General features: G+C 47.6%; 1 protein-coding gene across 6 annotated transcripts in view; it reads right to left on the minus strand.

The window, feature by feature from the left end:
* The window catches only part of LOC119173925 (rap1 GTPase-activating protein 1-like), an 84,349-nt gene that overhangs the window by 71,675 nt on the left and 528 nt on the right, over positions 1-12,146 (minus strand). For 5 of the 6 annotated variants that reach the window (XM_037424711.2, XM_075889737.1, XM_075889741.1 and 2 more), the window contains exon 2: positions 7,512-7,579. In XM_037424711.2, the coding sequence (XP_037280608.2) occupies positions 7,512-7,579 (68 nt within the window). Of the gene's footprint in view, positions 1-7,511; positions 7,609-12,146 lie in introns of all 6 variants that reach the window. The other variant, XM_075889738.1, reaches the window with a different exon arrangement.

A 12,146-nucleotide genomic window follows, 5' to 3' on the forward strand; every position in this document is an offset into this window, starting at 1 on the left:
ATATCGGCGCTCTCGGCCGAGGCCGACCAGAATCTCGGGTCTCAACCGAGCACGCGCCCGGCACAATCTCTTCGCTCGTTTCCTGTGCGAGCCGCGGGTGTGAAGATGATCGACTCCTCCAAGCGGCGAACGCTCTGTCTCGATCAAGCTCGCGCCCTTTTCGTTCCGACGTCTCCAGAAATAGTCGTCCGGGCGCGATATGTCAACTCGGCGCGGAAATTCCCGGGCCACTTGTATAGGCATACAGTTCGCTGTGTCTGCCAGTGCCACTCTATTAGACTAGGCTCCATCGCAGTTATAAGCGAAGGTAATTAGGCGCGCTTCATCTACGGGGATTAGAAAAAAAAAGCAAACAAACCCACAGCCAGCCCCAGCTGCATTACGGGAATCACAATTATAGCTGCCTTTCGAGATCACTCAATCACATCGCACGAACTGTGTTCAGTCATCCGTTCTCGAACAAACACACCAAACGCAGTAAGTGCGACCTCTTTCGCTGCGCTAACACACACTCCGACAGGCTTTCAGGCACACTAAAAAAAAAGTATCCGGTCAAGCACCGAAAGCAGGCGAAAGTGTTCCGTCCATCGAAGCTACTCCCTTCGCAGGCACAACGCGAAACCTTTAAGCGCGCTGCGCAAAACCTTTCGGCTATATCCAACCGGGCTGCGAGCGCTGCAACTCGCGAAGCTGTCCTCCGGCTTCGGTGTCACTGTACTATACCGTTTTCATGATGCACCACGTGGCTGGCGGCGGGAAACTGCAGCGAACGTTGCAGCTGTGTGTGTATATATATATTTATAGTAGTATGCGGCATAAACGGCAGCTGTCGCTAGCGGCGGTGATCCTTGTTCTAAAACACACGTCCTCCCAAAGCGCGGGTTTGTACGCACGTGGGCTCAGGTATATGAGCTATCGAGAGACGTTTTATCGGCTTTCCCTGGGGGGAACACTCCACGGATTCACGTGGCAGATACGGTCGGGAAAAAGCGTGAGGCTGATTGATATGTGAGGTTTAACGTCCCAAAACCCACCGTATGATTACGAGAGACGCCGCATATAGTGGAGGACTCCGGAAATTTCGACCACCTGGGGTTTTTTTAACAAGCACTCGAATCTGAGCACACGGGCCTATAAGCAGTTAAACCTGTATAAGGCTCAAATAAGACTACCGTGTTGCGATTCGCAGTGCGCAGGCGAGAAAGACAAAAATACTGCAGAGCTTATTCACCTAGATCGCACCCACTCAACGCTGGCTTTCCGTTCAATAGCCCCGGCACATACAAGCAGCGCGCGCAGAAATCCTTGAATGCATGCGTATACACGGATGCGGGTACAGTATGTGGCATGTTCCGGCGTGACACCTGTTTTGTTCTGCCATAGAAATGAAGGCTTTCTGTTAGAGCACATTTTCTCTCTCTCTCTCTCTCTCTCACACACACACACACACACACACACACACACACACACACACACACACACACACACACACACACACACACGCGCGCGCGCACACACACACACACACACACACACACACACACACACACACACACACACACACACACATCCGCGTTGTATTCTTTGTTATCGCGCGCCTTGCATTGCCGGTGCCTATACTGCTATATGTAGTTCAGCGTGTCACCTATCGAAGATTTTGCATAAACACCGAGCGCCGGCGTGAAATCGTCGTCGCAGCCGCAGACGGACGTGTCATTCGTCTTTCGGGCGCCTTTCTCTCCTTTCGCAGACGCGAAGAAATGACAACAGCTCTGACGTCAAACGAGACCTGACCGCGGCTCCTATAGCGCCGCCTCGCCATCTTCGATGAGAGCAATGAAAACAAGAGAACAAGAGACTACTGGAAAAGACAAACGGAAGGAAGAGTGCGGTTGGTAAAGCGACATGCGAATGACTAAGAGACTGCATATCTAACCTATAGACGATCAGGTTTCCTCTGTCTCCAAGAAGGGGCACCCACCCTGTGCGTTTCCATATCAAGAAATATAAATTCGTACGTGCGCAGAAAGCTGGTGCACCCTACGTTCCACTGTAGGGCAAGCATCTTACCTGTACGGTTGAAATAAAAAGTCAACACGACAAAAAAAAAAAGTGTGCACGCCTCGCAATTTTGTTCCTCGGCGATATAATTGGCGATGAAACGCAATTTAACAGGGGCTTCACAAATTGCAAAGTGCTACTCTATATCTTTTTTTCTATTATGGACACTTAAGCAACTAATCAAAAGCAGTTGCCAAATCAAAACGAGGCTACTGGAATTCCTTTGAATCAGAGGTATACGTAAGGCTTGTGTCTTGAATGAAGAGAAAAGAGAATGAAAGAAAACAAAGGAAAGGCTTGTAGATGCGGAGAGAGAGAGAGCGATAAAGATAAAGGAAAGACAGTGAAGTTAACCAGAAGGAGACTCCGCTGCTTGGGAATGAGAAAAAGGGGTGAGAGAAAATGCGGAAACTACGTAAAAGCTAGGCGACAGGCCACACGGTGCTGAATTTTTCGGTCATGTCACAGGCTGCGGAATCGTCTGCTTACTGACATCTAACAGTGCTTCGCGTGTCACATTAGATCACACGTACAGTATAAATCCAGATACTTGTACGCTGGCCCCGCCGCGGTGGTCTAGTGGCTAAGGTACTCAGCTGCTAACCCGCAGGTCGCGAGATCGAATCCCGGCTGCGGCGGCTGCATTTTCGATGGAGGCGAAAATGCGGTAGGCCCGAGTGCTTAGATTTGGGTGTACGTTAGAGAACCCCCAGGAGGTCGAAATTTCCGGAGCCCTCCACTACGGCGTCTCTCATAATCATATGGTGGTTTTGGGACGTTAAGCCCCTCATATCATCATCACTTGTACGCTGTTCTATCTGTTCCGTCGATAGATAAAAAAAATCAACCAAGCAAACGGATTATATGTTAAGCAACGTTACGCTGTTGTCATGACTCGTGACAGTTGCTGATTATATGCACGCGTAAGGAAGGCGTCGGATATTTTTCCGTCTTTGTTTTAAAAAAATGATCATTTACTTGCTTAACCCGCATGTGCCCGTTCGGTGTCATTTCACATATTTTTGGCAGTTTTTCCAATTTTCTTGCCCAAGAACTAAGGAGAGAAAGCTTCTGAGTAAACCCGTGGTGAAGTCACCGCGTCTAATGAATAATATGGCAGCATCTGTAGAACGCTGAGCGATTACCTCACGACTATTCTGGGGGACTTATATATGACACTGTCCCAGTGCAATGACGGCATGTTTGTTATATTGATTTATTTGTGGTGCTTAACGTCCCAAAGCCACCATATTATTATGAGAGACGCCGTAGTGGAGGGCTCCGAAAATTTCGACCACCTGGGGTTCTTTAACGTGCACCCAAATCTGAGCACACGGTCCCACAACATTTCCGCCTCCATCGGAAAAGGAACCGCCGCAGCCGGGATTCGATCACGCAACCTGCGGGTCAGCAGCCGAGTACCTTACCCACTAGACCACCGCGGCGGGGCCTTGTTTGATATATATGCAGCTGTAGACCTCGACGCAATTACCGAGTTTGTCTGCTAATCACGAGTACGAATATCGCCCAAGCAACATCAGTTTGAATAGGCAAAGTGTCTTTGACTGATCAGGCACTGCAGAACTTTTTCAGTGTGATAGAAAAACGCTACCGATCGGCAGTCAAGGCTCCTCATAACAGGCGAGCCAAACATAGCGCAGCGTACGCGCGCGCAAATTTACCTATGATTCTCAGTCAAATACAAACCGTTGCTTCTTCCCTGTACAAAATATGTCATATGCCCAAATGACCGCGTCATATACCCAAGTTCACGGCCATTGGCTAACATGAGCATAGTGGATATCATAGTATCTGCAACCACCGCGGGAGGCCGCCACGTGCCCGCGATGACCCTGAAAGTAATTCGCGCACACGAATAAAAAAGATTGGCCCCATTTTTGCATGTTAATTCGCGAATGTCGTCGAAAGACGATAGTCTTGCGTGTGGAGAGAGTGAAAAAACATTTATTTGATGTTCTGCGCAAGAAAAACAGGTGAATGGTATTCTGGGGGCGCTGCGTTAGAGTGCCTCGAGCGTGCAGCGGAGGCGAACGAGCACATCAAGTAACGTCACGCGCGAGACATGAGCGCCATCTGGCAGTTTTCTTAGAAAACGAAGGGCGTGGCTATGAGACGGGTGTGCGCGCCCGACTCAGAGGTGATAAGGTGTAGAACGCAAGGCGACGGGTAGGTGCCATCACCGTCTCGTCTTAGCGAAGTGTTGGAAACACTCGTCTTTTTGTGCGAACGTATGCATGGTCAGCGCAGCGTGATAAGCGCTACGGTCCTTAAAATTACTTATGTATGCCTTTTGTAGTAAAAGGCTCACATGCAGATCATATATGTGTTGTTATGGTGCCTTAGATATGTGCAATAATTTCTTTTCATTGGACAATTGCACAATCATCAACGCTAAATCTTGAGCAACATTGGTGGGCGCTGCGGATAGGGTCGGCCGTTTCGAGTACCCTGTGCCGCTAAAATGGACAAACAGACAAGTTTACAGACAGACAGACAGACAGACAGACAGACAGACAGACAGACAGACAGACAGACAGACAGACAGACCAAAAGTATTGCGTCGAAGGTCCCCAAGAAAGGCTATCATCATTAAAAAAGAGAAGAGAATGCTGAGCGTTGTCAAGGGCGATTGACGTAACTGCTTACAGCCCTGCCATTCCTCCCTGCTTAGCTTCCAGCGCGTTCGTCGGGACGAGAGAAGAAAGAAAGCAATTACATCGCGCGACAAATCTATAACTCCACTCGTACTTGATATATTTAAAGATTTTTTTTTCGGAGATGGATTCGCGACGCTTTAGTGAAGCCATGTGGTGAAGCCATTTGATGATTAGTTCAAAAAGTATTGCACGGCCTCTGTTGACGAGATCAGCGATTAAAAACGCGCCCTCTTCGAAAGTCACAGTTGCACGCTCGCCCACTTAAAACAGTGGCAAGCGCGCATAGTGACATTTACACGTAGGCTTCTGCTTTCGCGCGTTATGCGCTGTGATGACGGCGGTAATATATCTGTCACTTGAGATGCGCGCACAATGGCAGACTTCCCGACATAGCGCTGACCTTACAATCCATCTATCTTTCGTTGTGACAGCGAAAAAGACTGTTATCCGCCTAACTGCAGAACAATGCCATGAGCTAACGCGATCTGCTTGAGAAGTAAATGCCGCACGTAGACCTAAATGAAAAAAAAAGAACCTGTACTGGTTGATTGAATGGGTAACCTGCACCGATTGCACATGCGTCATCGGCAGCTGGACACGAAAATTGCAACATGTAGCGATAGCTGTAACGTGAACGGCCGCGCTATTTGTGCTAAACCACAACGCACGCCTTTCTCCAATCCAATTCGTGTCATTCATGATAACATGTACTTTGCGTATCAGCATAATAAACTGCATCTTAGAAAATATAATCTATGCTGGGAACTGGTATACATGCCATGCGACTATAGAACGCGTCTTCGAGTGTTTTGCGTTGCGAGATGGTATAGCCTGAATCCCTCTCGTCTAGAGCGACCAGACGGCCGCTCTGGACCACGCAGGGACTGACATTGCAATGATACAAAACATAGTCATACCAAGTCGCAGATACTTGCGCTGACATACAAGCAAGAACGAAATCTTCTAGGCATCCGCTGCGGACGGTGATATAGCCGTCCGCAGCCACGCGCTCTATTACTCCTAGCGAACTTCGATTCACATACACGACCCACTGTCAACACAGGGCAATACAAGCGTAAAGGTATCGTACGCGGTCTTTTCATCGAAAGTTTACCGACTGAGGTGTCTGCGAGAGACAACACATCTTCGCAGCCTGGACTAAACATGCTGACAACGTGCACTAGCGTCTGTTTTCCCTGGTTATGGTCGAAAATAGTTGGGACACATAACGTCCCACGTTTAGTAATCTTGTGGCGCCGAATGTATAATTACACTTGCAGTGTACCGGCCAGTTAGGCACGTACAGGATCGTGACATTACGCTGCGTTTTTCGGAGGCTATAGGCTTAGCTTCCAGATACACGTTTGACGTTCGCGCGCTTCGAAACAGACAGGGCATTGTCTGTCAGAACGTCAACCTCGTGCCGGGAACACGAAACGCTGATTGTTGACCTCTCGCTTCGAATGCGTGTAACAACAATATAGAGCAGCCGACGACGTCCGCTCGCGAAGGCGCGAACAACGCGTCACAGTCAAGTCAGCGAGGTCGCTGTACGTGTAGAGCGAGTAGCGAGACCCGAAGTAAATGTCGCGGTGCGGGAAGCGTGTACACGTGACGCGTATACTCCTTGCTGCGTAACATGATTTGATTGATATGTGGGGTTTAACGTCCAAAAACCACCATATTGCTGCGTAACAGCCTCTTATAAGGGGCTAAAAACCTTATGCAAGCCATCGGATACATGTTTGTGAGCAGCAGCTTATTCGCAGTTGTAAGTTTTCTTTTATTTATTTATTTATTTATTTATTTAGAGCTACAGCCCGTGTATACGGCTTGAGCCGTCAGAATCCCGCTTTACCAGTGTTACCTGCATGTCGATTGCGCTTACAGGCAATAACTTAAGTATTAGAATTCAATAAAAACGGGCGGAAGCCGGACGGTGCAAGCAAGGCACAGCTCTGGACAAACACACACTACGAAGCTGTCACAACTGCGATAGATCGTATCGCACGCCCTCTTTCGGGTCTTTCGACAGCACGCAATATACTTCTCTATTGTATAATTATATGCCGCACGTTTAAACTGCCTCTTAATAAGAAGGGATGCTATTCCCGACACATTCGAAATACGTAACGGTCTCTCGCTTCCTTATTACGGCGATCGAGAAAGCCTTCAGTAGCTGGCTGTGCTGTTTTCTTAATACGGCTGACATTGCTTTCGAGACTGTCACGTCGACGCACCATAAGCCGCTTCGGTAAAATGGCGTGCCCGCGAAACGCTTTGCGACAGACGGCGTCCCCGAATAAGAGTCAACGTTCGCACGTTTAGGGACTACGAGATCAAGAAAAAAAAGCTGAATCTTAGGAAGGTAGCGTTCAGTTCAGACTACCAGTCTAACAAAGTGTGCTAGGCAGTCCGGCCGATACAAGCACGTATTATTCGAAAATGCAAAGCTTTGTCGGACCTAGCTGTGCCAATACTTTTGAAGCCGAGAGTAAATCATCACTGGGAGCGTTAAAAGAAATGTCAAAACGAACGATGATTCGAGAAAAGGAGAGAAAGAGACGATGTAGAACGAAGGAATACGCGACCAGCGCGCTGTCGTGAAACTTTCTTACTACTGCCTCGCGTCTTTTTCGCGCTCTTTGTAATGATCGAACGCTAGCAACTCGCCCAAAAGTATATTATAAACAATGAGCGTATCAATGACCGAAAGAAATTGTGATATCTAATCGGTTCCTTAAAAGAAGACAGCAAGCTTATGCTACCCACCTTGGCGACATCCTCTTCAACCGATCTTCTCCGGAAGCAGTCATCTTCTAAAGGTCGAGCCATTGTGTCTGCAAGAGAACGGGCCCTTGTTCATGCCCTTGAAGTAAAACAAGGCGCAGTCGTTATGGAAATACGTTAACGCTCCTCGAAAAAAATGAGACTGAACAGAGTACATTCTGCGCGAACTTTTCATCTGACTGGCTTTCTATCCCTTATCGGGTCCTGACTAAGGAAGTTATATCACGTTCCTCAGATACTAGCCGCGCGGGCCATGCTGCAGTGGCAATGAAATACTAACCGCATGAAAACATGACACTGCCATGAGGAATCAGTGGTAGGGCGACTGAGAATGGTTCCAAGCCACTCCTGACATTGCTTCGCATGCATTCCCCAGCGACCAGGAAAGAATTGCAAAGGACCCCCGCCTCTTCAGTTTTTTTTTGTTGTTGTTAAAGTCGTAACTGAATTACTACGCGCAGCTGACTCGAACACAAGATAAGTATGCAAATGTTCATGCGCCCGTTCTTGAAATTATCATTTGTCTACTGCTAGCGCTGTTGAGCTTCTGCAATACTTAGCAAGGTTATCTGGACCCACACGTTTTGCTTGTGTCCCAATTCATAAAGGCTGCTTTGTTTTTTACTTCTGCGCTGTGCCAGTGTCTAGCCGGCGTTTTCAAAGGGCGCGGATGGGCTCACGATATTCGTCCCGCCATGTCCGGCTTGCGCGTATAAGTTTGCGCTGCGCTTGTATCCGCCTGTGTGGCCGTAGCGCTCTTCGAACGTAATAAGCCTATCTGGGACGGCATAGGTGATGAGTTGAAAACGAAAGCAAGATCCCGGGTCCTAAATGCGAAAATTTCAATAAAAAACGAAAAGCTAAAACGACAATTCGACTGTGGAAGGCGTATATACCTTATAGCGATGATCGCAGATTATTGTCAAATGGCTGACCTTTTTGTAACATGAACAAAAATCGCAGCAACCGTTTTTTTTTTTGCTTTCTTCGTTTGTCCCGAACTCAGTGTGGTCGCCGAACTTGAGATGGAACCAGCACCTCACAGCTTCCGAAGTTAGCTACGGAACGAAGTTGCTACCCTAGACGGCGGGCTAAAAGCATCTACAATACGCTTACTCTATGGCATGTACGAGAGCAGTGCGTACGTAAAATAACACTCGTCTCACAAACATTGCTTATCTCAACGTCTTCACTGCACAACATACCGCAACGCAACGAAGCCGCGATCATACCGTACATGACAACGTTACGCTCACTGCATATACGATATAAAAAATAAATATTCGGAAATGAAGAATTATTTGCGAACAACTCATTCTTCCTTGTTATTATTCAGTGCTTTGAACAGCACTTATTCTTCGCTGACTTGAACCCTTGCAAGTAATGCCGAGTGTTGTTAATCTATTGTCATACAGGCCCGCGTAATTTCACGCAACTATACACAGTTTTGATTCACTGTATGTGATGGTGACATGGCCATATCTTGACGGCGCACCTGCAAATGTGTTGACGCGGATACTTAAAAACTCTGCGCGCGCTATCTGTTCTACCCATGCACAGGTTGTGCAAACGAAGCTTGTGAAATTAAGAACGGTGCCACTCACTCGGCAGAATCATCTTTGCTTTACCGACAGCCAACGCTTTAATTTGCGCATGCTTCGTAGTTCAAGCGCGTTCGTTAATTAAGGAACACTATCACGGAATCTATAAACCCAACGATTCAACGACACTGCGCGATCAATATGAATCAAATTAACTTGTCGGGTTTAAGCTTACTGAAATGCCACAGCGGATTATGAAGGACGCCTTGTGTAGTGTAAAGCACAAGATATGCTTTGACTGTCTGGATTTCGTAACGTGCGCTGCAACCGAGGTAATAAGGAATTTTGGCTACTGCGTCTTGGCGAAATTCGGCCATGATCGAATCTCGCAGTTAGAGGAGTAACAAGGTACAGACGCCATCGGCGGGTTCCTGATATTCTAAAGGCGAAAGCCTCCGACGCCTTATCCCGTCTTTGAAGTGACCATGAAAAGGCGTCAACAAGATTGATGCAAAGGATCAGCATCATGTAATGACATCACCCTATGACATCATAACCAAAATTCAGAACGTATGACGTCACGTGATGACGCTATCACATAACAATGTCCCTTGGTCTTTGGCGGGCCTATCCCGGAGGCACGTGAAAGGGCAGAGCACTTGCAATGCCTCCGATCCCAGAGCATATACAATATGACACAAGGACAGAAAGTTTTTGCGGGACGGGGGCATATGCAATATAATGAGCCGCTAAAGAAAAATGATAACTTTCACATTCGAGTCGTTTCTGGGGATTGCGTAAGGTTTCGCAGAAATTCAGGCATCGTCGTCGTTGGTTGTGAGCGAAAAATCGGCGTCGTCCGTGAGCCATAATTCGAGGTGCAAGTAAATAAAATAAAACAAAACGAAATACTCGGGACAAGTGAGAATCGAACCCAGGCTTTCTGCATAAGCAGCTGAGTGGTATACATTGAAGTGATGCCACTGCTTGAAACTGCTTCACACACACAAAAAAAAAAAACACGTTCAAAAATGTGACGCATAGAGTGAGGAGCCTCATTAGCGCACAATCGTAAAAAAAAAAAATCTCACAGGGCAGCAAACATGTTATGTGCGGAACGGGTGGATGGTTTAAAGCGGCCCACGCATTACAAAGTGCGCAGCTGCGCACACGCGAGTGGCAGCTTACGCATGCGCAGTCGGTGTTTCGCCACTTAGAGAAAAAAACAACTGCAGCGTGGCGTGCACATTCGCTTGCAGTAGGCATTTTAAGATAGATTCAAAGGGGCCAAATCTACGCACGACCATGTCGTATCTTGTGTCATGGCTGTAGGCGAAGAACACGGTGCTCGATTAGTCCATCTCTGTTAAGTCCAATGTTAAGCGTGCCCAAACTTTTTTTTCTATCTTGCATTATAATGGACTGTTCACGTACTGCGCTCCGAGCTGCGCCGGTAGTTCTCCACAGCTAACCATTTACAACAATGTCGACCACGCAAGCCAAACCGTGGTTTCACAATGAAGCCAAGGCCGAATTTCAGACTGGACGCATACAGACGCGCAAAGTAGGGGTTATCGGAGGATTAAGTTCAGCCATAACCGCTGCATGCGACGGTCGACCTTTACCGCAGCTCGCTACAGGCTGTCAACTCGTCAGGAAAGCCGTGACGCGTAATCCTATAGGAGCTGACGGAAGTAAGCCGGCCCTTTCAAAGCGTCAACCTTGGCTCAATTTCCCCCTAAAGGCGCGTTTTCTCGGCAGGCTCGGAGGCATGCGGGCGACGGCGAACGACGTGCCATCCGACACGCCCCTGGATCGAGGCCCTCGGCCGAAGCACCGAGACGGGATGACGGCGGCGAGTGGGATGAATTCGCGTGCAGAAAGACGACGCTTTCGAGAATCGCCACGGCCGCGTCATTTCGAAAGCGTGTCAGCGCGTTTTGGCGCTGGCGGATTCGGTTGAGTTGTTTGTTAGCTGCGGAAATCCAGTATGAAAGGTCCTACAGCCGAAGGAGGCTGTGAGATGCTACCAAGACCTGAGATGAGCTGGGTGTGCTAAGCACTTCTTTGTTGTTTTCAGAGTAGTATGCAGGGTACATAAAATTGGAATTGAACAAGGGTACTGCGAGTACTATAGTGAGAGACGAGAAGAGAGAGAGAAAAGAACTAAAGGAAAAACAGAAGGTAAACCAGCGAAAGTCTCCGATCTGCTAGCCTCTACTTGGAAAAATGTGTGAAAAAATGAAAGGGTCACTGATGAAGCCACACTAAACTCTTGTGTCGTTACACATGACTATCTAATACCGTCCACATACTAAATACCAATAGTACGTGTGAAAAACGCTGAGAGCTCCCGGGCCCAATTCATAAAGCTATTTCGTGTGCGTTTTCTCATTGTTAAGTCGGCTTCACTAGTGATACGTCCCACATAGTCATTGGGTGAAATATTGTTTACGAACAATTCCAGCATAGGGCTTTTTTTTGTAAATGCGGGCTTAGGCCGTTCAGTAACGCAGCGTTTCTGTTCTTGAAAAAAAAAATAAAAAAATCAGAATTATAAATCAAGGCTCCCTGGTAAATAGACATGTGACTCGTTTAGCATTCGTTGTCACCCTCTAAGCTTTCCTTGAGGTATAACCTTACTTTAACATTAAAATAAGTGGCATACGGATATCTCACATCATTACTTCGTTCTTGTTTTGTTTTTTGCACTTGTGCATGCAGGTACGATTAACTGACACAAGTGGAGGAAACGAATACTTAAAGTAAACAGGTTGACGGCTTCTATAACACTCAAAAATGATGTCAAGTACATGTTGGCTCGCTCTTACTTCGCACTATCTCTAGACCGCGCGAAGAGCGATAAGAGGAATTAAAGATGGCGAGGCTGGTCAAGTCGACCTTCTCAAAAGAAAGTCTCTCTAAAGGATCTAAACGCCGCTTGAGCAAGCCAGTCACTCACTCGCAAAGCAAATTTAGAACGCACTCTTTAAACACACACGTCGTCTCGATCTCCCTTTCCCCGCGTCGCCCCTCGCCTTTGCGCACGATCACCGGAGCGTGCCGAATAAGGGCA

The sequence above is a fragment of the Rhipicephalus microplus genome, chromosome 3 (assembly GCF_043290135.1).
Source record: "Rhipicephalus microplus isolate Deutch F79 chromosome 3, USDA_Rmic, whole genome shotgun sequence".
NCBI classification, from domain to species: Eukaryota; Metazoa; Arthropoda; class Arachnida; order Ixodida; family Ixodidae; genus Rhipicephalus; species Rhipicephalus microplus.